Genomic DNA, 27,415 nt, shown 5'->3' with positions numbered 1-27,415 from the left:
AATAATTTGTTTATTCCTTATGAGGAAGATACAACAACCATGACATCCTTTACTATCCTACGCACATTCAGGGTCCATGTAATACCATAACAAATGTATCACCTAATACCACTACTACCTAAAAATGTACCATTGAAGAAAATAAAATGTATTCTGAATACTGTGTTTACTACAGAGTTAATTTAAGGTCATGTGATCGCCAAACACGGTTGTTTAGTTTCCCAAACGCTGCGGCTGCGGCTGCGGCGAAGCCTTCGTACACCAACACCTACAATTCAGCCGGCCAGCTCCATTGCGTACCATGCAATCGCATCTTCAAAACCAAGTTTGGCTTCGCAAGCCACATTAGAGCGTTCCATGTTTCCCATTAAAAACGGTTGGAGTCGCCGTCGTCGGACACGGCGAGGAGAACATTATTATTATTATTATTTATTTATTACTACTGAGTAAATCACAGTTTCATTATCAATTTAAATTTGCAACTGTTGTGTCATCTTAAAAATACGGTTATGCAGTTTTTTTAGATACCTACGTAACATCTCAGCGGCGTAATACCTACATTCGAACATATTATAATATATGTACTTCAGCAGCGGTGCTTCTCAATTTATGTTAATTACATTAAATTAATTCGATTCGATCAGTCATTATTTAAATTCTGCAAGGCCTTGAGCGGTTTGCATGGACACCAATGTAAATTATTGAGACTAAATTGAATGATATCATAATCCTCATACCTGTATATCAGTCTCTAAGGAGAACAGCACATCAGAAAGCAGCCGCTGGTGGATGTAGGACCAGCGGAATTCCGGTATGCGGAAGGGTGGTCGGGTCGGTCCTGGTGAGAACATCGGCCTGGAGCACTTGGATGGTCGCTTCGTTTCTAGAAACAACAGTCAGTCAGAAACTACATAACATTTGACCCTTTTTGCATTTTATCCTAGGTAGTTATTACGACTCTTACTCTATCGTGGCTATCTATTATCTCTACCGTGGCTATTTTTTGCACTCCAAAGGATTTATAATACGCCTAGACTTCAAAATAGTCAGACAGTGACGATATTCGTGAAGCAGCATCCATAGTTACTAGATAGAATCGCCATTTTTCAATATTTTCCGATGACTTTCACGGGGAATGCCGTTATAACTAGTTTAAATTTCAAGTCCTATTAGCACAATAACAACAATTTTTACATAAATATTAGGTTCAGTAACTTACCAAAGTGATTAGAATCTACTTGAGTGCTGGTAGATGCACTTCGCGGCCTCTTCGGTGATGTCGACGTGTTCGTCCCTTGCGAGGACACACCCTCGCTCTTATTGCTGTCCTGCTTCATCTCATTATCACCCGGCAAGCTTACTCTTCTCTTGTCCCTTTCGTTCGCTTCACGATTTCTCTCTTCTTCATTTTCTTGTTCCTTCTTATTTACAAGTGAAATGTTTTCACTAATCGTTGAAATCGGTGGGATTTCTGGAGTCTTATGCTCCTCGGGTTCGTTGGTTTCCATTCTTTGGCTTTCGTTTTTTGCGTTTTCTTTTGTAACTTCGTCTACTTCTTCGGTTTCGATTCTTTCAACGGGTTCCTTTCGAGGAGAATCGACTAAGAATTCACCGTCTAACGGCAGAACGTTTCCTTCATGTGGATGGTCGGATGGTATAACTCTGTGGTGGCTGTTATCTTCTTCTTCTACTAGTTCACTCTGTTTCTGTTCACTCCTAGTCACAACAGAGGATAGTATGTCTGTGATAACTTCGTTAGCGATCATTTCAGCTGTTCGCTTCTCGTCGATAATCTCTTCGATTTCTTGTTCGAAATCTTCTCGGCCGTTGGGAGTATTGCCTTCAGAATGCAATCCGCCTGAAATGGCCCCAGAATCAGTGTCATCGTCAGCTTTTAACCTCACAGTTTCGAGCGCTATCGACAACACGTCGTTAACAATGGTAATCGCGATGTTCTTTGGATCATCGCTGTCCATATCATCAGGAATGATTGAGTCAGTCTTATCTTGTGTTTTCTTAGGACTAGTCGCTTCACTGGGAGTTAAGTACAATTCGGACGGGTCTGATAGTTCAGATTCTCTCTCATTCGATAAATTTAAGGGATCAGCGACGCGTTCCGGACTCGCCGTTTCACTCGCCGATAAACTAGAAGGTATACCTTCGCTTTTATCCGTGTTATCATCTTTAAGTACATTTTCGCCTACATCTCTCACTGGAATGTAATCTAAGCTCCCTTGTCTAGACAAAGGTTTGTCAGTTTTCTCTGAATCCGCTCCTATCGTTCCCAATCCAGACTCAGAGCTCTCTAGAAGAATATTTTCATTAATAATAGACTGCACTAGCTCATTCTCCGCACCGGTCTCGCTGCGTCGTCCGTCTTCATCCACAGCATGCTCACTATCTGTACATTTAACACTATCACAACCGTCAACGCAGGGCACTTCGGTATTTTTAATAGGACTATGGGTTTTACACACTTCACTGTACACAGGTTCTGTAGTCCGCGCGTCGTCACTTGTTTCCTCTTTATTGGTACAACTGCAGGCTTCGACCTCTCTTAGGGAGAGGCCTTTGCCGATTTCCGTCTGAGCGGCATGATGGCTTTTGTGTGTGGGCTCCGGTGGGGTGGGGTCGGGGCGGTCCCAGCCCGAGATGGTGGAGATCGGGCGCTGTTGCCGCTCCGCCGGGTCGGTGATGTTGTCAGCTCGCCGTTGCTCGTAGTGCTCGTACATTTGGGCGAACTGGAGTTTGAACTCTTCGTATGATACCTGGAAAAGGTTACGGGAAGAATAAATACTCTAGTCATACAATTACAAGTTATAACGTAGCTCAAGATATGCTGACATAAGTAGGTTATCGGGTCACCTTGATGTGAGTGAGCATTGATATGGAAATTTTGCGAAAGATGGATTTAAGAATACAAGTAAATATGTAAACGTAGTGTTCAATGTCTTGTTTATATTTATACCTAAACAGATTCAGAGTAACCGGTTGTTAATGAAAAAAGAATATCCCAGAGTGAACATAAACTGATATCCATCCATCCAGGTATACATCCAGAAAACGTATAGATACATTTTTTAATAAAAATATGCCCGAATTTCGGCAAGTACTTCAAAGCAATTATCAATCATCTTGCGATGAACAAAAACAAATAAAATTACTAACCTTAGAATGCACAATAGCGAGCGTATCAACCCACACCCTCCACCCCCCATACTCATGCTTAATCGCATGATGCAACAGCATCCTGAACAAACTATACACCATGTCCGATATCTTCTGTTCCTCAGCATTCTTCGGGTGGATATAAGCCAAGGCTATCAGCCATTCTTGCCAGACGGACATTTGGAGGACGGTTCGGCGGTTCTCGCGGTTGTTGCTGCAGAGTAAGGTCATGTCGGAGAGGAAGAGCTTTTTGACTTCTAGGAGCTGTTCTGTTTGCTTGGATTGACGGATGAGCGTGGCGACGACTTTTAGGATCACTGCAGAAGAAAAGTAGTCACAAATTGTCACAAATCATTATTAAAACTATATAAAAATATTGTCTAGCAAGAAATATCAGCAGCACATATTTCTAAATTTATCGTGTAACCAAACTTTAGTTAGCTACACGTACGACACGGTAACTACACTATGGGCTCAAAGAAATCTAAAGCGATTATCACATTGATGAGATTTCCGAATGCGGCACCAGTGTGAGAACCGCCTAAGTACCGTCGGAGTAACAAAAGGTTTTTATACCTTTTGTTACTTTATTAGTAAATAGCTTTTACATAACTGGTTTTATCAGTGAGCTGTTTTGCCCGAGCAAGGCTTTCTAGAAGACGGTTGCGGATCCAGATGACTGGTATAGGTACAGTATTTATTAGCTGACCGTCGACCGACATGTTCCGTCAACAGCTCACAGAGGGCGCTGTAAGCAGGTATGACTTTTATAATATAAGTCGACTAACTAGGATTCTTGAGTCTAAAATGCGGTTGCGGCTCAGAATAACACGTGCATAAGATTTGTTGGACAACATTTTCCGTCAGGAGCTCATAGAGGGCGTTGTAGGCGGGTAAGGCAAGCGCCTCACCTCAAGGCTAGTGTAAAGGTTGTGTAAGAGAGAGTATTTTTCTATATTATGTACTTAATAAGTCAACTTACTAGGATTCTCAAGCCTAAAATGCGGCTGCGGCTCCGGATGACTCGTGTACAGTATTTGCTGACCAACATGTTCCGTCAGCAACTCATAGAGAGCGTTGTATGCGGGTAAGGCTAGCGCCTCACCGCCCGAGCTGCCGCCGGCGAGACGCGTAGCGAGGAGCGTGTAGAGGTTGTGTGGCGACATCACGTCGTATTTTCGCCTGTACACATAGACATAGTATAGTAGTTAAAGACATGAAACCGAGCGACCAGGGGTAAGAGAAAGACATATTCATGTATTGACAGGTTAATGTATGGCAGCATAATCCTTTTTCTCTTTCACTCTTATAAATTTCGGTATTTCGCCAACGCCTCCTACCTATGCTGCCATAACCCGTAACCATGAAAAAAAAACCTGGTCGGTGATAAGGACAAAGCATGGCACTATTTTCTCTTTCCTCTTATAGGAATCGCAATAAGACTATCTCTCTCTATCAAAGAGTGTCAGGCCCTTGCCTGTACATGTGAAAGTATAAGAATGAAAAGGGTTGCATTTCGGTCTCCAATAGGGTAGTTTACTTAAAATAAATTATTTCACACCGTGTACGAAATAAAGCACCGGATAATAATTAGAAAAACATAGATAGCAGTTATTTTTAAACACAATTTCTATTTAATAAATCGAATAGAAAAATATAAAAAGTAGGTGAGTTGACCGTGACGTCACTATACTCGTTTTCATATACATTTTATATTAGCAAATCGTTATTACAGTTCTAAAAAAGAAGCTGATTTGACTAGTAGGAAAGTAGCCTATTGTGTATTTTGTTAAAATACCTCATAGTTAACAATAGCATACTGTAATAATCGATTTTTGAAGAGAGTAAAATTATATCCGTGGCAGATGTGCATGCAGACAATGTTTTATTTCGAATTTAAACTGTCATGAGTGATACTAACATTAAGCTAGTTTTAATAGCCAGCGCACTGCGTGACGAGCGGCAGTACGCGATACGCGACATGTGGCTATCATGAACGCTACTATGAAGAAGCTGTCTGAAACATGTCGCGTGAGTGACTAAATTTAAACCGTTAAATGTGCTTAATGTTTTATTAAAACGGTCGATCTATTTAAATATTGGAATTTTGGATAGTATCATGAATTTCATTTGTAAGGTGATTTGAGTCAATTATTAATAATTCGAGGGTAATATTAATATCGGTTAGAAATTAGCTGTCAGTTTTGACAGGTTGGTGTTGGCGGGAAGGGAGAGCATGGCGGGCATTCTGGTTTTAACCACCGGATGGTTCGGATGCTTCGGACAAGCGAACGGTGTTCAACTAAAGTTATTATAGTGAATATTTGTAGTACCTACCGTGTAAAAGTGATCAAATAAACTATATATTCTATCATATTGTGGAGTTTTACTACAGATCAGACGTGGTAAGTACATGCCCACACATTTTGTCAGTGTCGTTATTTAAGTATGTGCTGCGTGTGTGTATGTGTATAGTATCCAAGGACATTTGTTTCATCTACGAATGTAATGGTAAGATGCGCGTACAAAGATAACGCTTGGTATTTTTTTTATAATTTGACTCGCTTAAAATGACATTATTTTGACTGTACTTTCCTACTTTGACGAGGCATTATTTTTACTAATTGTAAAATTTTGAAATAATAAAATTAACGGTTCTTTTAATGAATTAAATAGTCGTCATTGCTGTGCACTTTGTTTGTGCAGTCTTAATGATATACTTTTTAAATAATTAGTCAACGGTTTCTGTTTTTTTTCTAACAAATAAATGTGACACTTTCAACTAAAAGGTACCACATTGTCGGTTGTCGATAATGCTGATTTCAAATTGAAGCTTTATGGAAATAGTGTCTTATTGACTACCGACAATAAATACCCTTTTGGTTGAAAACGTCGCAAATTAAGGTATTTTACACATCTTTACTTATAAATCATACACCTTAGCAAGTTAAAGGTTCAAATTGTTTGCAAGGTTGAAAGGTTAAAAGGTTGACAGGTTAAAAGGTTGAAAGGTTAAAAGGTTAAAGGGATAAAGGTTAAAATGTTTAAAGGTTAAAAGGTTAAAAGGCCTAAGCGCAAGTTTAGGCTTAAGTGTTAATAGCAAATTGTTACTTGTATAAGTGGAATAAATGCCGAATAACAAATAAACATGTTTTAATAAAGTATGTGAAATTGAGACATGTTATTGCTTACGAGTTTCAGAAATGAGTGACAAAGAGCCAGACCGCAGCAGGCGCTTGCGAACGCCTAGCGCTCGTCGCGAAAGCGGAATGAGAGAGGACAATCACGCCAGCCGGAAAAGCCGAACTCCTGAAAGACGAGGGGATTCTCGCGGAAGTCGCACGCGTAACCGAAGCCGCAGTCCAGATCGGAGAGACAATCGAGGTAGTCGACGCAGCCGAAGTTATACCAGACGCAGCGGTTCTAATGTAAGTCGCACTCGTCATAGGAGTCGCAGTCCTGGTAGACGCAGCAGAAGTCGCCCGGGAACAGAGGAGGGCCTGCAACGAAAATGTGAAAAGCTGGAACATCTGATGGCAGAGCTTCTCTCAGAGCAGCAGAGATTGCGTGGCACTACTAGTAAGGTTTCCGTCGTGACAAGGCCAAGCTACACAGGACACGGTGGACGATCTTCGAAGCCACGGTCAGGGGAGAAGCGTACACGTCATCATGAAGAGAAACGAAGTCGAACGGGTGTTAAAAGGTCAGCTAGCCCTGGTTTTTCTGCTAAAGATGTAGCTAGTATTTTAAACTCTATTAAAAAAACAAAACTACAGTCGTCTCAGCCGCAGCATGGCACATTCGAATATAACAGCGGCAAATTAAACCATAAAAATATTCTGCCAGAGTTTGACCCGTCTGTGAAGACGCAAACTATAGACACCTGGCTTAAGAAGGTCAATGAATGTGCCACCGTCTACGGCTGGGACGACAAAACGATAGTACATTTTGCTGTGCAAAAGCTTCAGGGATTGGCCAAAACCTGGTACGATAGCTTGCAAACCATTTTGTTCACTTGGGCAGAGTGGCAGGATAAGCTTAGAGAGGCATTTCCGTATGAACAAAATTATGGTCAATCCCTCGAAGATATGCTCAGGCGTAAAAGTAAGTTCAATGAACCTATCGAAGTTTACTATTACGAGAAGATTGCTCTCTTGAATCGATGTGGCATTGAAGGTAAACATGCGGTAGACTGCATAATACACGGATTAAATGATAGAACTATGAGATCTGCAGCCAATGCAATTCGATGCTCACAACCCGATCAATTGCTACAGTTTCTACTTACAAATAAAGACATTTCACAGAGTTTTGAGCGTCCTCAATTTAAGAATGGATTGGTTGCAGATGCCAAGTCCAGTAATAGTAATGCAGATCATAACAATGGTGACAAATTTAAAATCAATAATCTAATCACTTGTTACAATTGTAGAGAGAAGGGTCATCCTTACTCGAGATGCCCTAAACCCTTATCTAAATGTGCAAATTGTAATAGGTTTGGTCATGCGGCTGACAACTGTCGAACTAAGCTAGGCAGTACTGAATCTAAAGATGATGATACAGATGTGCATTAATTCAGTTTGATCAAGCACAAAACTTATGCCATTATATATTGGTCCTTATAGAGTAGTTACAGTTTTAGGTCATGATCGCTATAAAGTGGCTGCTATTCCGGGGTTAACTGGTAGTAGACACAAGCGATCTACAGTTGTTGCGTCAGACCGCATAATGCCTTGGGTGCATATAGCTGCCCTTGAAGTTCAGGATAGCGGTTCTCATGATGAGTATAAGTTGCTCCATGTCAGATGGTGATAATGATGCATAAACACATTGTACTTATCGCAGTTATCAAACACGGCTTTTGAATATGTCGATTTTGCTGTTATTATAAGTATATTATGGTTGTGGTTGGTTCCAAGTTTACGGTTGTAAAAGTTTCTACGGATAAATGTTTAATAAAATCGGTTAATGATTGATTGTGGATAATGTTATGTTGAACTAGTTGTTGTGATATCTATTTTTGCTAATATGGATTGGCTAGCAAAATAAGATTTGATAATATACGTTCTCGTGGGAATCGATGGGTTCACGAGATCTGTTTTGGTTGTTTGGAATGAAATACATTTTACTAGAACGGATGGGATTTTTAGTAAAATGATCTTTCTTAAAATGATTGTGCCTCGTGAGAATAGATGGGTTCACGAGGTTGTGAAATTGATTTCGCTAAAAGAGAGAAAAAGGGAAAATTGAAAAGTTGATAAGCGAAAAACAAAAGAGAGAAAGAGAGAAATATAGAATACAGTTGACAGTATAGGAGGCTGATTGATTCCTATTTGATTGTTTTGTTGATTATGTTGGTTGGATTTGATAAACTAATGTTAAGCATTTGTAATAATAGTATTGTTGTAATATTGACGTTCGTAATCATGACTTTAATTTAAATATTTTGTAAGCCCACGATGCGCTCACTTCCTGTTGCCGAGTGTAAGGTCAAGGTGTAGTTTCTATTAATACAACCCCCCATGGCTTCGTGTATGGGGACATACACGCGGTCAGGATGGACGAGTGTAAGGTGATTTGAGTCAATTATTAATAATTCGAGGGTAATATTAATATCGGTTAGAAATTAGCTGTCAGTTTTGACAGGTTGGTGTTGGCGGGAAGGGAGAGCATGGCGGGCATTCTGGTTTTAACCACCGGATGGTTCGGATGCTTCGGACAAGCGAACGGTGTTCAACTAAAGTTATTATAGTGAATATTTGTAGTACCTACCGTGTAAAAGTGATCAAATAAACTATATATTCTATCATATTGTGGAGTTTTACTACACATTTAAAATGTTTCCATGCAATTTTGCAGTCCGCTGTACAGCGCCATATACTCCAGTTATCACACTTCGCACTATTTTACGCATCTTACGATTTTGCCTCGTAGGTAATGATAGTGTAATTAATGATAGTAATATATAGATAGTGTAATTAATGATAGTAAAATTAATGATTCTAGTGAACATAATATTGTCTTCGGTTACCGCGATAGTTACTCATGAAATAAATCCGTTTTCATTAATTTTATTTCACGATTCTAGTGAACTTAATTAAAACATTAAAGTGCCAACCACTTTGATCCTGTCCTGTCAGTCGACGCTAAATTGTGCGCCGTCATCCACACTACTTTGTTGTTACTTACTTGTGGGTACTTCTGCTCAGAAAGAAGCCGAGCAGCTTTAGCGCCTGCAGCCTGATTAATTGACTTTCAGATGACAGCAGCTTGAATATCGTCCGCACTCCGCCCTGCAAGTTAGTTAACTACATTATGGAACAGTATATAAACTACTACTTATACAGGGTGTTTGGTATTTGGAAGTAGACAGACATAACGTCAGACAATGAAACAAATTACGCATTTAATGCCAAGCCATACACAAAAAGAAGTTATGGGGCTTCGAATTTTGGGTAATTTAGGAAAACATATAAAAAATCGTATCCCCAGAACCGTGGCTTCAAGGACCAAGGCTCCAAGGATGGAAAGGAAGGAAATGACACCACCTACACCCCAAAAAATGTTGACGGGTCATGTGCCAAACACCCTGTATTTGACAACTGAACATCCACTTGACAATGTTCATGTGAACAAATTATTAATTCATTTGGTGTATTTCCATTTGTCCCCGCCGGCCTCGGATGGGAATAGGTGCATTCATATGAATCATTCCCACCTGTCCCCGCCTCGTGTATGGCGACGGTCACGTGAGACAGGGACTAATAGGAATACACCATTCATTTAAGGGTCTCCGGCAAGTTTATGAACTTCAGATACCATAGTTAAAAAAATACAGAATTTCAGACCTATCATTGTATGTGCAAAGTTTCTTTACAATCCAACACGTAGTTTTAAAATGAGAGCGGAACTACGTTTGTATGGGAAGGTGTAATTCGGCCGAGCTTGCCGGGGACTCTTAACTGAACGACGTGACAATATTCGTCTACTATAGAAATTCGTTATTATATGATAAATGATAAACAGAGTATCACAAGTTGCGTCTCTATGCAGTTATACTCAGTACCTACGTTTCGGTACAAAGTCAACCAATTAGAATTATATGGTATTACATCAAGCTGCCCCAGAGTTATACGAGTAGGTACTATATTTATTGAGAGTCAATCAGTCAATCACATGAATATATATCAATCTAGAATTATAAAGTTTTTTTTTGTTCTAGTAACCTCGGAAAATTGAATTAGACGGAATCGACAGAACGCCACAAATATTATTAAACAATTATAACAATCGTATTACATTTTCATAAAAAAGTTATCAAACAACGAGGAGACCCGCAGCTAACAAAATCTTGTCTGTTAATTGTTTAACGTTTCAAAAGCATTGTGCAATAAAAAAGTTAGAAAACACGAATTGTACCGAATTCCTCACTTCCTGTTGGAGGAAATGTTCGGACACAAAAACAACTTGCAAAGTTATATTGTTCGTTAATTGATTTAAATAGGCTTTTCTCGGCTCATGAAATATAATTTTCGCTTTTACAAAATAACTGTTCTAAGAGCATTTTTATATTATCCGACTTGATGCCATAGGGCAGGGGTCACTGCGGTCCGGATCCGAAAGTATTTTGTATTAGTTTGTGTAAACTGTGTGTAATTAATTTTTCGCCATATTTTATGTCTCTTTCCTTTATGTTGCTTTCTTTTTGTCTGTTACCTTCCGTGATTCTCACTTGATGGTCTCATCGGAAGATCAGCGCTGGAAGTCGCCAGCAGCATGCTGAGATGGGGCCATTTCGTGACACTTTATTTTCACTATGTTCTTTTAATGTATGTCTATTGTCTATGTGTTTACGAATAAAAACTATTCTATTCTATTCTAAATTACATTTGATTACCGCGGTAGTCATTTTATTTTAAGAAGAAACTAATTGGTGATCCTTGGCAGATGTTTTTCGACATCGTATCGGACAATGAGCAACATTAATAACGGACCATTGGCGGACCTTCTGTTTTTGTAATAATTTTTACGAACTGTCAGTTAACAGTGTTGAAAGACGGTTCATCAGTGCCTTATAAAAAAAGTCACAACGCCAAACAAGTCTTTTTTTAATGTTGTTTTAATGGGTGACCTAACAGAGGTGATTAGACTTATTGACCAAAGCCCCCGAGTACCTATACATACGTACACAATTGCGATTGGTTTATACATTTTTTACACACCGCAAAGAGAGTGCAGCACACAACAACGCGTCGTGTATGTATGACAATAGTATGACCCATTAGGGGCCATTTTAAATGAAGTTTTTATGTCCATATTTTTGTCTACCCACTCATTAAACATACATTTAAAATCCGGCCAATTGCGAGTCGAACTCGCGCACGAAGGGTTCCGTAGAAGCGCAGAAAACGGCAAAAAATCACGTTTGTTTTATGGGAGCCCCACTTAAATATTTATTTTATTCTGTTTTTAGTATTTGTTGTTATAGCGGCAACAGAAATACATCATCTGTGAACATTTCAACTGTCTAGATATCACGGTTTATGAGATACAGCCTGGTGACAGACGGACAGACAGACAGACAGCGGAGTCTTAGTAATAGGGTCCCGTTTTTACCATTTGGGTACGGAACCTTAAAAAAAAAACTAGATCTAAATTTTCAGTGTTGGTAAAATGTGGTATTTTCTATAAAAAGGGACCTTATTGTCGATGGCGCTAACGCCATTATTAACGATGCTCCGATATAAATACAATACCGCGCGACGCTGTGCGGCGTAAGCGCCATCGACAATAAGGTCCCTTTTCATAGAAAATGCCCGAAATGATGCTTTAGATAAAAATAAGTACTTACTTTAGCGTCGAAAGCTGGTACCATGGAGCTCGGGTGTTCAGACATCAGTGAAATAAGCATTTGTAAAACGTCGTGTAGATTTTCGTCCTGGAAAATATAGGATCATAATTATAGGTATATATTATGATTTATTAAGAATACTTTGATCACACAAAGTAAAAGCATGAATTCTGACTAACTAGTAAGCGATGCACTTCATAAATATCAATCTAAAGATTCTAAATATATGTGTACCTATAACTTAAGACAAGTCTATTTAAACTAGACTTATATTGACCGGGATATAGACCGTGATTACCTTTTGTATTATTTGTGTCAAAACTCTAAGTCTATTTAAAATTATTAAAAAGAGCCAGCTAAATAATCAACTTTCAAGTTAGAAGCTTATAATAGTCATGATTAAAGACACAACATACTGATTACCTATAATTTTTCTTAATTTTTATAGCATGAGTATTTTATAGGGAATAACATGAAACTTAATTACCTCATGCATCGTTGTTAGGTAGTTCAGAATAGACTGAAGTTCGTCCTCTTTCACACCATTTCCAATCATGATAAGTTGTTTCAGGAACAGTAGAATGTATGCGCGAATCGTGAGGATGTCTTTATGTGCCGGCCGGGGACCGTCTGAAAATGAGCAAAAATATGTTAAAAGTCAGAATTTTATTTTAAACTAGATAAGCATCACAAATTAATTTAACTTTTAATAGAAATTTAGAACACTAAATAGTATTTACAAGCCTCTTGACGAGACTTAAAATTTAGTTAACACATTAAAAGTTAAGTAAAAAAATTCCACGCGCAAAGGAATGAAGATTGTACAAAATTAAAATAGAAAACTTCGTAAATATTTACTGTGCTGATCAATATTAGCATTCACTTAACAACAAAGAACTTGCCTAATCCTTTAGGCGTGATGCCGCTTTTCGCTCTCGGATTAACCACCCAATAGTAGAACTTGAGCGTATGTACGGTCTGCAAAACTGTGCTGACTCGCCGCACGCTGCCGTATATGTGAGCGTCAGCAAGGAAATCCGTTGCCAAGTAGCAGTACAATCTAGCCTGGACTGCCGCTGGGGTATGGACCCATAACGCCGGGTTGAAGAGCACGTGATCCAGCAGCTGCCAAGTCAAAAAGGATTGGCAGAAAGACTGCAATTAGCATTGACTTTACACTGTCCGATGGTTGATAGCATTGCTCTCTTGCTTTGTCTAAAATTTTAGTTGTAAAGGACTCAAGAAGGGCACGTATTAAGCTACGACAACAATCGCGGCACCAAGTATTTCGGGTGTGTTTAACATTGTTTGTGATATGGCACAGTAGTTTGGGGAAAAAGCTAAGCCCCGGTGCAATCCACTACACAGTGCGGTGGGTAAACCGGACCTTTAAACAGTCGTGTCAATAATATGTATACTTTTTCAACTTTATCTCCATTAGATAAGATACAAAACAGTATACATATAGTGATTTGTGAGACTGTTTAAGTGACAAGCTAGGTGTCAGATTTCAAGTGTTCGGTGTTGAAGTAATACGTTTGTGGAGTGTCCGGGTGGAGCTAATTTCTCAGTGAATTCACAAACCTCATTCTCATGTAAATTCATGAAATAAATTTCAATAATATCAGAGTTTAGAGTGAATTATATTAAAGTTTGTGAATTATCAATCAGTTTAGATTAAACGAACTTCGCTCATTGCGAATATTTGAATTATTCAACAGGTCAATTTCCAAAATGAGGTATAATTACTCTCTCTAGAGAGAGAAACTTAATACCGATACTCATTTTAATAAACAAATTGCATGATGAAATTCTGTTACAAGAAATCAATCAACTTTTTCAGTTTGTTTTTTCTCGTGTATTTTCTTTAAACTCGATTAAATTGTACTCATTACTTTTGATGAAAAATACATTTTACGATACTCGAGAGATTACTTATTTCGTTGTACCTATTTTATTTTATTTTAGATCTCTCTATTAGCTTCAAACAGATAGTGACAGACAATATAACGCAACATAACTTTCATAGCATAGAAATAAATAGGTATTGCGATATATTTCGCCACTTCGGCTTTCACTATTTGATCCTGCCTGTACTTTTGAGTACCTAACCTAAGAAGCCTAAGAAGTTCGTTTAACCTTTTGTTTTTATAAAAAAAAGTGGGAGTGCAGTATCCGGAGACAAGAGTAGTGAATAAGCAAGAGGAGCATGCGCTAACAACCATCGACAAACACGGCACCTGCTGTGCAGACGCAATAGGTACGACGCAACTTACAATACAACATATGTGACATTTTCAATCAAAAGGTACCACATTGTCGCTTACCATAAGGACGAAATTGGATTGTATCTTTATACGAAAACCTGTCAGAGCGTCCTTATGGCAAGCGACAATGTGGTCCCTTTTGATTGAAAACGCCACATATTGACTGATAACAGACCCTCATACCCTCCTAAGGCCCAACTCCTACCTATAGTACCTCTAAAGTTGGATGAAATTTAAACGCTGTCTCTTTTGCTTTGTTTCGTTAAATTTTTCAACAACGCAAAATCAACTCTATTTCCTACATTATAGGTTCAAATTTCAGTGGCAAATTTCGGATTTTTCATTTGTATGGCCTTAGGAGGATACTCCACTGATGACCACGATCCTCAGTCATGAGGGAGCGACCACAGAGAGAGAGGAGGATACTAGCGTCTTTTGAGCGTAGGCATCTAATCAGCGCTATAGAAAATGGCGTCGCTGCGCAGTCGAGTTGCGCTAACATTGCGTCGAGCATGCCATAGAGAACGCCGACGCTAGTGTGAGGTCGCTCTAAAAATTTAGATCTAGAGCCACCGACACCAGCATCTTTTGAGCGTTGGTGTCTAATCAGCGCAATTGCGCTAACATTGCGTCGAACAGAAGCCATAGAGTTGGCTAGACGACGACACTCGGGAGACGCTAAGTATGGGGTTTCTGGGGTTTAAGTTTTCCGCACCGCTCTGCACCGGTTGCCTTTCCACTGAGGCTGAGATGAACGGAGATGAGAGACGAGTATCAACCAATACCATTGGTTCTCTTCTCCCCTCCGCTAAATTACAACTATAACCAATGCTATTTCATCTCCGCTCGTCTCGGCCTCAGTGGAAAGGCAGCCATACTTTTTAAAGATGAAATAGTTGATGTAAGTTGCGTTCCATTGCAGTAAAAAGACAAAATATAAAGGTGGACATAAAAGGTGTATGAACATTAACAAATCCATAAATAATAATTCGCTTAATGCTAAATCTATCCAGGATCTAAAATATTTTCTGTCACACTAATTAAACTAATAGGTTTTACATCATATTTTCCATTTAATACTTTAAAAAATGCACCAAAAATATTCACGGCATATTTCAGTGCCACAATTTTGAATAACTAGTTTTATTTACGAACCAGATTCACAAACATTGCGATTTTACACTTGAATAACCGAAGTATTTACAACAAAATGAATGATTGATTCTATCTAAACATTTGTACGTAATAAATGGATTGACCAATACCCTTACCATGAGTTTGCATTAAAAGTAGTCGCTAGCGACTTCGTGAACTCACTCGCTTTTCGCTCGCACCAACAATCAGTACCAACGTGATGCACTGCCAGTCTCGATCGCAGCAAAATTTTAAGACCATTTCCAGTGCGATGTAACGACTCAATCAAGAATTTTAAATACATATACATAGCTTCATTTGTCAAAGAACCTGACTGCACAGAGACTTTAGATATAAGGGAACGACTAAAGACTATACTTCTCGCATAGAATGATGATATTTCGTTCAAGTCTCTTTTGGTTGGGCTTAATAAAAAAATAGCTATTTATGCAACAAGTGCGGAAAGTGTATGATTTCCGACGAGTGTATAAAGAAATACGAGTCTGAAATCATCTTTACGCACGTGTATCATACAATGTTTTACTATTCATTGTGCGAGTAAATAAAAAAAAATATCATGGCAAATAAGTTTAATTATTAAAAGGAGTGTTTTAAATCGACACGAGTTGCGAATTACCTATTCGCACGTGTATCGTACAAAGTTTTACAGTACATATGGCCCTTTAAACTTTCGAAATAGGCACGAAAAGTGCTCTTTTCCGCACTAGTGCGAGAAAGTAGCACCATATGTATTGTAAAAAAAAAAATTGAAAACAAAAAGCACTAGTGCGGAAAAGTAGTACTTTCCGCATGATATGGCTCAGTAGGAAACGCACTTTTCGAGCACATTGTAAAAAATATTACTTCCAAAAATGTCTACAAATATTTTAAGTAACAGCTACTCCATCATCATCATCATCATCATGTCAGCCGATAGACGTCCACTGCTGGACATAGGCCTCCCCCAAGGCTCGCCACTCCGACCGATCCTGTGCCGCTCGCATCCATCGAATTCCCGCGACCTTCACCAGGTCGCTACTCCATACTCCATACAATCCATACTCCATACTCCATATAAAAATGAAATGTCATAGGGGCCATCTTGATGCGAGAGTTAGATATAGAAAACGTTGCGAGCGAGTTAACATAACATAAGACGCTAGCGACTACTGTACAGTAGGGTAGGGTAACCATAAATATGGGGCCGTCGACCGGTGTATGAGCATGACAGCGCTATGTGCGCATACAGCAATGTCGCACTCGCACACCGGAGCGGCGTGCGAATTCGCATCCAATGTGAACACTTTCATACAATATAGACGTCTGCAAACTTGGTAAGGGTAAACCGACACATTGTAATGCATCAGCAGGTCCTTTGATATCCGTTTGTTCACTAATTGATTGCTCTATTAATCCGATCATTCACGCAAACTGTTCAATATGTATTCGTTTCGTACATAATTACTGACATTATTACTACATAGGCCTTTAGGTATTTGTTGCTGTTACAGTCACTAGTATTTTTATTGGCTTTTTGCGACATGTTGACACCACATGACATGGCCTACCAGACCTTTATTTGACGACTCCGGCTGCGGACTGCCCCGGGTCCCCCGCCCCCGCCCCATCAGCGCGGTAGTGCATGGAGTACAGCCGCCGTGAGCACTCGAGCCTGAGAAAGGACTCCCGACAAGTCCGAAACATGTCGCCAAAAGCGACTAAAAATACTAGTGAGTGTAACCGTAGTGATCTAAATATGTTCGAGATTATTTTACGTTAAACACAATCTTAGTATTTGCTGACTGACCTGAACTGGGTAGCAAAATTGTTATACTTAGGTCTGTTCTTTAAATGTACCTATTAAATAAATTTTGATTTGAATGTGAGTAGCTAATATGTGAAGCATTTTAGTGCTAATTTCTAAAGTAAGGTCAGCGGAACGAGATAAGAATGTTAACAATATTAAACCGTTACTGAGATAGGTTCGTGTGCAATTATTTTTATATCTAAGTATTTATCTATACACATATATATATATATATATATATATATATATATATATATATAGTAGGTATGTATGTATCGCTTAGTACCCATAGTACACAGTACAAGCGTTGTTTAGTTTTGGGCTAGATAGACTGTGTAAGATTGTCCCCAAATATTTATAATTTTGAGTGACGTTTAATAATTTGTTAAAATAAAAATGTTTTTAATCCCTGAAAGTTTGTTTACGTTCTTTATCTCGTCACGTTGGAATTACCTAACTTCAAATCTCCTTACAGTCTGGCAAAAAAGAGTAGAAATTAATAAATAAAACCGGCCAAGTGCGAGAAGGACTCGCACACGAAGGGTTCCGTACCATTGTCCATTATCTATAAAAACGGTCACCCATCCAAGTACTGACCCCGCCCGACGTTGCTTAACTTCGGTCAAGAATCACGTTCGTTGTATGGGAGCCCCACTTAAATCTCTATTTTATTCTGTTATTAGTATTTGTTGTTATAGCGGCAACCGAAATACATCATCTGTGAAAATTTCAGCTGTCTAGCTATCACAGATCACGAGATACAGCCTGGTGACAGACGGACAGACGGACAGACGGACAGCGGAGTCTTAGTAATAGGGTCCCGTTTTTACTCTTTGGGTACGGAACCCTAAAAAGTGACAACACTGTAGTGTCGTCCCTTTCAAATCAATCTAAAAAAAACGGGACGACACTACAGTGTTGCCACTTTTTAATTTCTACTCTTTTTTGCCAGACTGTAATCATTGTATTACAACCAACTCTTAAAAGTCTAAATCAAATCATCCATTTGCTCAGGGTGCGTTGTAAGCAAAGCCCCATGTCCCATGTTTTATTTATAAAGGCAATCTCCGGCAAGTTTATAGAACGTACCCTGTACCCTCACAACAGCAGTTTGTGAACTGTGATTTAATGGAATGTACAGTACAACCCATATACTGGTAATGTACATTAACTCATATCATTGAGGAATATGTAAGCTTCGAGTGCTCATTCCATATAATTATGGCTTTCCTTACTTTTAGGCCAGGAAATGAATCCTCAAAAAAAGTTATAGAGGGAAATGCTTGGAACACAATTTTGGCTTCCTAACTTTGTTTGGACTAGTTAGGAGGTAAACATATCAAAAGTCCCCGGCCGTAGCCTTTGAGCTGGGGGAGATAGGGGGGAGTTGGAATTGGGATGGGGAGTTGGAATTGGGTTCCAAGCATTTCCCTCTATACCTTCTTATTGCTTAGCCTATTTAAAAATAATAAGTTGTATGTAAGGCCGCGGACGGACGCATTCGGACGCAAGCGTCGCGCGCCGCGGCGAACGGCAAATCAAGGCCATTTATACATTGCGAAGGCCAATTCGAAAGTACATTTTGATATCTCAATGGTTATCATTCGCGCGTGCATTTCGCTCTTATTCGTTCATATATATAATGGCGCGAGCGAGATGCGCAGACAAATGACAGCAAAATTACATCATTCAGATGTCAAAATGTACGAGTACACTTCAAAGTTCAAACCTGACTTAATACCTGTTTCAAAAGCAGATCCGAATTAGGAGAGCAGCACGTAACAAGATGCTTCGTCAGATGCAGGAACGAAGCCAGAGTTTCCGGCGTCAGATGGTCCCGACTGCAGCGCTGCAGCATGTGAGAGATGACCAGGAACCCACGGCATTGGAGCATGTGCTGCTGTACTGTGGCGCAGGATTCCACGAGGGAGCAGACGAAGCCGAGCAGTTTTGAGCTGTGGGACAAAATGTGGGCGTTATAGAATTTTTTACTTTTTTTGCGCAAAATGGCTTTCTCTCTCTTTCAAGCTGGTGATGGGGTCAGCTTTCCGAATCTTTCGCTTCCACATCACCCTATCCCCGACGTCGTCCTCGGGCACTTTGCACCCAATCATATCTTTTAGCACTACGTCTTTCCATCTTGTTTTCGGTTTGCGCAAAATAGCTTTAGTTCAAAAAATATATGTATAGGGCCTTATTGTCGGTGCCTATAAAGAATCTATAAACTAAATTTCATTTACGTAAATCGAACTCTCCACGCTTAAACCAACAAACAAACAGACAGAGTTAGACATAGACATAGACATAATTTATTGGTAATTTATTGGTACTTCCACATTTATTATAATTTTAGTACGGATTTAAAGAATTGCCTGTGATTCGACACAATTCGTATGGCAAGTTGGCAACCCAATAGGCAATACGGGATAACACTTATGCACGGTATCTGTGATGTGACTTGCGAACTCCGTATGATTCGTAGAAAATGTTAGAGATATTTATGTTCAGTTAGAAACAAACCTAGGAACACGATTGAGATGTTCAAAATCCATGCACTCTTAACTGAGTCACAGGAAGCCGACACCATAAAAACAAAGTAACGCTCTAAAACGATACGTGATGAAACGATTAAGAGTACAAGTTTCACATACAAAACTTATTCTTCCTCTATTTTCTTTGTATTGCAATTTTTAGCAACGAAAACTATTACCAGATGTATGTATGTTATTTTAGCATATTAAAATTTTATTTTAACTAATAAAGTAGTTAAAATTTGTGACATTAGGCATTGTAACGTAAATGAGGCAAAAATTCATATACTAAACCTGCTAAAGTCCTGGAACTATGAGGAATCAGAAGCAACTTTGAAACCTTCCCACGAGACTCCTAACACTACATATTCATAAGATTTCTTTTTCGAGTTCTTCTATTCACTTTTTCATAACGCGCGAACACAATTAATACATTACACTTTTAGATTTCACACAAACACACACATCTCACTCCTTCCTCACAACAAGCTTACACACATACAAGTTCACACTTCACACTCCTCTTTTTCTTTTATCTTTATGTTTAATATAATTATGTAATATAAATGTAATGACCTTGAACCCTGCGATACAGGCCATGCCTAGTGCGGGGTTCACTGCAATGTTCCTGTTGTTGTGTTGTTTTAATTGATAAATAAAGATATTTAATTTTTTTTTAAATATTGTTTTAAAATGAGAGCGTAATTTCGATTTTCGACTGTTTTTTCGGTTTTTTGGCGGCAAGTTGTGTTTAGTTCATTTCTGCTGCTGTTTATGTTTTGGACTTAATGCCAAAAGGCATCAGTCTTTATTTGTGTATTATCTTAAACATATTATCATTTATCAATAAGGCAAAGACGTGTAGGGTATATAAAGCGTTGGCCGTTGTCACAAAATGTAACACAAAACACAACTTCGTATGACAACATTGGTAACCGGTGCACGCTCGGCTGAATCTCTGAATAAACTCTTCAAAGGCAATACGGGATTAAAGTTATGCACGGTATCTGTGATGTCAGACTAGCGAGCTCGGTTTGATTCCTTCGAAAAGGATTCGAGGCATCGTCGAATGTTTAGGAAACATTATTAGGGAAAAGTTTAGTTTTTGGCGGGTAAATAAGTTGAATTTCCCTATTTTAATAAATAACGCATTATTTTTTATAAATAAGTAGATCGATTCTCTGAATAATTCTATACATAAAGATATCAAGTATTTGATTCACGTTGCCTACATCCAGACTTATGGTTTTTTTCTCCGAGCCAAACCGCACGTCAAACACGCGAAATAGCGGAAGATTTCGGCGTTTTTATATAATTATTATTATTAATTTGTATATTATTTTATTCGTTTATAACATATAGGTAAATATAATGAAAATAAACCCATAGCAATACTGTCCTTGCAATGTATTTGGAATTATAGCCTTGGGACAGCAAACAATTCTCATTTGAAAATTTACCCATTTATAAATAAACAGGAAACAGGATTCAAAAACATTAAGAAATAGAAGACTCACGTAGAGTCCTCATAGAACAGCAAAATTCTCCTTACTCAGACTTAGTATGTATAAGCTATTTGTTTATGTTTATATTATGTGTATTAAGAGTTATGAGTAGGTATATTTAATGCAATAACCCTTACAAATACTAATTATTACAGCCATTATCCCAAAACCAATTAACTGTAAAATTAACAGAAATTGAATATCAACATTATCAACTAAAACCCCCATGCAAATGCGTTCCCTCGCAATAACCTCCCATAAATCAAGTCCGTTAAGCGAAGTCGACACCAGGCAATTAGGGATAGCCAGGAGTTTATACGTCTTGAGATGATCCCTCAGTTTCAGTTGAGGAGCAACTAGTGATAGGGCAAATGTTGGGAATATTGGGAACATTATGAGTTTTCCCTACATGAAATAAAACTATGAAAACGGATTATATCGCGTATATTGAATTTATAAATACATCCCGACGTTTCGAACTCTTTACAGCGCTGTAAAGAGTTCGAAACGTCGGGATGTATTATAAATTCAATATACGCGATATAATCCGTTTTCATAGTTTTATTTCATGAGTAACTATCGCGGTAACCGTAGACAATATTTTCCCTACATATTAAAAAGGACTTCGTCACTTTTTGAAAAAATCTCGTATCTCGCGCTGCTACTCAAAGTTAAACTCAGCAACTCTGTATGCTCTATATGCCGTATGGACATAGTTATCACATTTTTCTTTTGATTGACAGAACAAGATACGAGTTTTTTTTTCAAGGTAGTCACGATTTGTAGTAAAACAAAGAAAATACGTTTTTTACAATGACTCTGTATGTTTTAATTAATATAGCATAACTCAGAAAAAGACTAGGGAAATAGTACCTAATGGGAAATTTTGTTTTTCTCCAGTTTAATGCAACACATTTCAAATATTTCCGTTGTAAAATGAAGCAGATGCGTTTTTACCGACATTCTATCTAGTTAATTAAGTGGATCGACACTAGGCAAATAGGGATAGACAGGTTGGTTTATACGTCTTCAAAGGCAAACTAAGTAGTTATAGGCGAAATAGGGAATATTTGGAAAACGCTATTCCCTGCGTTCATTTATTCCCAAATATTCCCAGAGAAAGTTTCCAAATATTCCCAGGAAAAAATCCCAAATATTCCCCAGAGTTGGCAACGTCACCTCACTAGAGACAGTGAAAGTGCATTTAGCCGGGTAATGTGGCAGGAGCTACTTGGAATATTAATGAACCCTCGGCAATCGGACCGCGGCGAATTCGCACTAAGCCAGACAATGTGCCGGTGATTTAGGTGCCCAGATCACGGACTACCGATAGAATGAGCTTTTGTTCGTGTTGAGTTCGAGTTGACCGATAAAGAAGATGATTAAGGGTCAGTTGCATCAAACTGTCTATCTCTGCTAAAACTTCCGCAAAATTTTATTGTATAGGAAATTTCATAGCTCTTTGCTGAGTGACGTTGATCAGTCTGTCAATTATGGTTTTAGTCTCATTCAACATTTTTGAATGGCTTTGCCCGACCTGTTAGTTTGAATGACGCCGCAAGCGTTCTGTATATTAAGAGCGTGTGAGGCTTTTATATGCCAGTTTTTTCGTCGGTTAATAAACTATAAATACTATGAATACTGCCAATGATATCCGAATACATTTTTAGGCTACAGACTAATCTTTAAACCTACTACTTAGTCTGCATAGTTAAACCCAGGCCAAAAAAAAATTCTGCAAGTCGTCTACGAAAACAAAAATTGGCGAAAATAAATTAATAAATCGACACCGCACTTATGTACGTATGTGTCCCTAATTACCATGACTCTATGCAAATTGAATATTTAAGCGATCAACGAGCAAAAAAATACTAACCTCAGCTAACCTATAACTAATTGCACAGTAAAACAACATTCCGGTTTGCAAATCAGGCTTTTTGACGATTAAAAATATTTAATTTAATGAAGCGAAAACTAGCGGAGGTAGTCTACTAACCAGTGGTGATTTAGTTGGAAACCAACCCAAGTTTAGTTGAGAACTAACACAACTCGCACTAAATCGTTATACCGAAACTGAGCACAAACCGAATCTGAACTTCGGACCGTTTGCACAATTTCCACATGCTTAGTTTAGACAAGTTACGCTAAAGCGAATAAGTTAGTGAATAGGTGAATACGTATAAAAGCATTTCATTAACTTAAAGATAATTTTGGTGTCCTTTCTTGAAGATTTTTTTGGGAAATCAAGAAACCATATTTTTCTTACGCTCGGATTATGCAAGGTGAAAGATAATTTAATAATTGTAGATGATGCTCTTGAAAATCTTTAAGATCAATGTTATTTATGAATGTATTCTTAATAGGTATTCCTATTTTGGAAACAAAAAGCAGTGTTTATTTTATTCCCGTCAAGCAAATTTAGCTTTTTTTAAGATCCGGCCTAAGAAATTTAACCTATGCTAAAATATTACAAGTACCAGGACAACATACCATAGCATGGGGTCGCGTTTCGGGTCCGTAGCGGGCGCGTCATGCAGCAAGTCCAGTTGGGCGAACAGCGGGAATAAAACCTGCACCCCGCCGATAGAATTCAGCGCGCTGTGTATCGAGTGTGTTACTACTGCTTTTACTTCCTGTGGGAATAAAAATTGTTTACAGTACGTATGGGGCATACTTTACCGCACTTGTGCGATAATTAGCACATTACGTAACTATGTCGGCAACGCGCGTGTTATATCTCCGGTGTTGCAGGCGTCCATAGGCTACGGTAACTGCTTACCATCAGGCAGCCCGTATGCTTGATTGCCACCGACGTGGTATAAAAAAAAATTTCGAAAATTTATAGGGCCTATGTACCTATTGTAAAACGTGGTACGATACATGTGCGAATAGGTAATTCGCAACTCGTGTCGATTTAGAACACTCGGTCGTGTTTATTTTTATTGCCACTCGCTGCGAATTTCCTATTTTTCGCACTTGTATCGAAGTGTATAGTTAACGCTATCTCTACTGAGCTCGTTCACTTACCTGTACTAACAATGGCATTCAGTTAAACAAAAGCCATTATTTATTTTGTGTGAGCGCGTAGCCTTTGTCCTCGGGCGCGTGGCCATTGTGTGTGAGCCTCAGGCACAAAGGCCACGCGCTCACACAAAAGAAATAATGGCTTTTGTTTAACAGAATGCCATTGTTAGTACAGTTAAGTGAACGAGCTCAGTAGAGATAGCGTCAACTATACTACTGATTATTAAACGGTGGCTCTCAAGTCGCATATTGTGCCTCTTTGGAGGTACAGTGAGCATTAAGTAAGCGGATGAAACAACGCACCAAAAGTATCTACCACTCTGGAATACTTTTCCAACTAGAGAGAACTCTACAATTTAAAAGTGGAAAAATTACTGCCTTGGTTGAGACTTGAACTCACGGCGTCTGGATCGATTCTCCAGCGCTCTGCCAACTGAGCCACCAAGACCTCATCCATAGCATGGTTGCGAAATTCCTCGCTCCGGGCAAAACCGGCTCAGTTCGGCTCAGCATTGCTCCGAGCAATTATTAGGGTTGGCACAACTTGGCGTCCCTTTGCGTTCACGACTACAGATAATGACTTGAATTTTGACAACCCTAAATAGCCGAAAGGGATACTGCGATATATGTATATTAGAAAGGGATAACATGATTCGACCGTGAACCGTTGTCAAACTTCGGTTTTGTAGGAAGTTTCCTTTTTGTACAGTAGTACTATTATTTGTGCCATTTTCAACCAAAAGGGTACTTATGAAATAAAACTATGAAAACGGATTATATCGCGTATATTGAATTTATAATACATCCCGACGTTTCGAACTCTTTACAGCGTTCGTGGTCAACGGGTGACCACGAACGCTGTAAAGAGTTCGAAACGTCGGGATGTATTATAAATTCAATATACGCGATATAATCCGTTTTCATAGTTTTATTTCATGAGTAACTATCGCGGTAACCGAAGTCAAAAGGGTACTTATTGTCGCTTGTCAGTAAGGCGCTATTTCCATATAGCTTCAATTAGAAATCAACCTTATCAACAAGCGACAATGTGGTACCTTTTAGTTGAAAACGTCACATTTATTCTGTGTCCATAGTCAGCAAATCTTCCCACTATATGGGTCCAGGGGACCCTAGCGACATCTACCGTAAGACGGCCACCGGAGTTCCAAGTCATATTGGAAATTCACCAGTTACGATAGTTTACCCATTCTAAATGAATTTTTAACGAGCAGAAACGTCTGCGATTTATTCTAAGTTAAACATATTAAAAACGGGTCACTCACGTATTTTAAGTCGAAAACGCTCGACATGTTTCACTCCGTACCGAGGAGCGTCATCAGGAGCTTGCGTCGACGGTGACGGACCGGCGCGTTTTTAATAATGTTTAATATGTCTGTGTCTCACGGAAGTTTTGTTATTAAAATTATTCTATGTTTAATAGAACCGATCGCCAACGTTTCTGCTTGTTAAAAATTAATTTAAATCTCTACAGTTTCGTTCAACAGTATGTTAGTCTAATTGAAAACAATTCATCCCACCAAAAACATTTTCATGTAAAACATTGCCAAGACAAAACTATAAGGCTCGCACTGTGAAAAAAGTTAGCAGATCTCATAGAGCCAAGCTTCTAATTCTACAAGTCCTAACTCACAAACCTTAGTCAAAATATGTGGCTTGTGCCCTGTTTATCCAAAGCTTGTAGCTTGTAATACAAGCGGAACTCACTTTTTGACAGCTTCTGTTAGAAAGGGACTTCCGCTTGTATTACAAGCTACAAGCTTTTAATAAACAGGGCACTGGTCGTTTCGTTACTACAAGCACTATATACCTACTTATAACAAAAAAGCAATGAACAGTGAATACATTTTTCACCTTACGCCCATGTAACGATAGCGAAATGATTTCTGCTCCGGCTGGCTCTGCTTGTCAAAAGTTTTCCGACCCCCTTTTAGATATTGGTTGAAAGTTGTAAAATATTCAAATCAACAATAACTTTTGACTAAAAACAACACATAACGTAGAACATAATATATCTACGTTCCTATATTTTATAATAATGTACTTTCGTAATGTCTCATCCGCATTATACGGCCATCTTAACTCCTTACTAAAGTATAAAACTTTCCCATATCAACCAGGGCATCATAAAACACGAGCATTACCTGCAGCATCAAAGAGTACTACAAGTGAACGAAATACGACACCTTTAGGGGCGGACTGCAGACAAAGTTGCCACGGGGTTATATCATGTTATATGTCTTACGAAACTCAGTTTTTATTGTTCCGTGCAAAACTTTGTTTTGACAAACGGAACACTTATTTGACTATTATCTATTTCAAAATGAGTTATTTTAATGTTAGTTTTGTTTAAGACTGACACTTCTCTAGAAACGAGTCCTTTCTCTATTTTTGCAAGAAATTAAAACAAGCGCGAATAAATCGTAATGCTAGTCTCATCCACTTTATACAGCCATCTCTCCCCGTCATAAAACTATAGCTACCAACGTATCATAAAATACAAGCGTTACCTGCAGCATTAAAGCGTGCGGCGTGTAAACAAAATACGACACGTTGCCTTTAGGGGCGGACTGCAGACAAAGTTGCCCGTCGGTTGCGACGGGATTATATCATGTTATATGTCTTACGAAACTCAACTTGTGTTATTTTAGTGTTAGTTTTGTTTAAGACTAACACTTCTCTAGAAACTTGAGTCCTTTCTCTTTTTTTGCAAGAAATTTAAACAAGCGCGAATAAGTCCTAATGCTAGCCTCATCCACTCTCCCCGTCATAAAACTATAGTTACCAACGTATCATAAAATACAAGCATTACCTGCAGCATTAAAGCGTGCGGCGTGTGAACGAAATACGACACGTTGCCTTTAGGGGCGGACTGCAGACAAAGTTGCCCGTCGGTTGCGACGGGATTGTACATGAAGACTATCGCCGAAGACAATTTGCCGTCGTAGAGCACCTGGTTACATAATAATAAGATTAATAAAGACGTAAACATGATTCCATTGATGTGTTTGTGTTCATGGTATAATAATTTGAAATTAAAATTGAAATCTTTATTTCAGGCCTGTCGGCCCATATTCTGTTAGTAATATACTCCGCCTGCTACTCTCTTC

At 38.7% G+C, this 27,415-nt stretch overlaps 1 protein-coding gene across 1 annotated transcript in view; it reads right to left on the bottom strand.

Annotated features, from left to right (window-relative positions):
* LOC134747409 (neurobeachin-like) overlaps positions 1-27,415 on the bottom strand; it is a 951,208-nt gene that overhangs the window by 259,509 nt on the left and 664,284 nt on the right. Inside the window, exons 11-21 of the mRNA XM_063682033.1 lie at positions 27,118-27,258; positions 23,754-23,896; positions 18,969-19,182; positions 12,922-13,144; positions 12,507-12,649; positions 12,020-12,106; positions 9,358-9,461; positions 4,151-4,350; positions 3,169-3,485; positions 1,220-2,768; positions 738-883 (exon numbers count right to left, since the gene is read on the bottom strand). Of these exons, the coding sequence (XP_063538103.1) occupies positions 738-883; positions 1,220-2,768; positions 3,169-3,485; positions 4,151-4,350; positions 9,358-9,461; positions 12,020-12,106; positions 12,507-12,649; positions 12,922-13,144; positions 18,969-19,182; positions 23,754-23,896; positions 27,118-27,258 (3,267 nt within the window). The remainder of the gene's footprint in view (positions 1-737; positions 884-1,219; positions 2,769-3,168; positions 3,486-4,150; positions 4,351-9,357; positions 9,462-12,019; positions 12,107-12,506; positions 12,650-12,921; positions 13,145-18,968; positions 19,183-23,753; positions 23,897-27,117; positions 27,259-27,415) is intronic.

Source organism: Cydia strobilella, chromosome 14 (assembly GCF_947568885.1).
Source record: "Cydia strobilella chromosome 14, ilCydStro3.1, whole genome shotgun sequence".
NCBI classification, from domain to species: Eukaryota; Metazoa; Arthropoda; class Insecta; order Lepidoptera; family Tortricidae; genus Cydia; species Cydia strobilella.
Note: the sequence above shows the minus strand (reverse complement) of the source record. Positions and strands in the feature narration are given on the sequence as shown.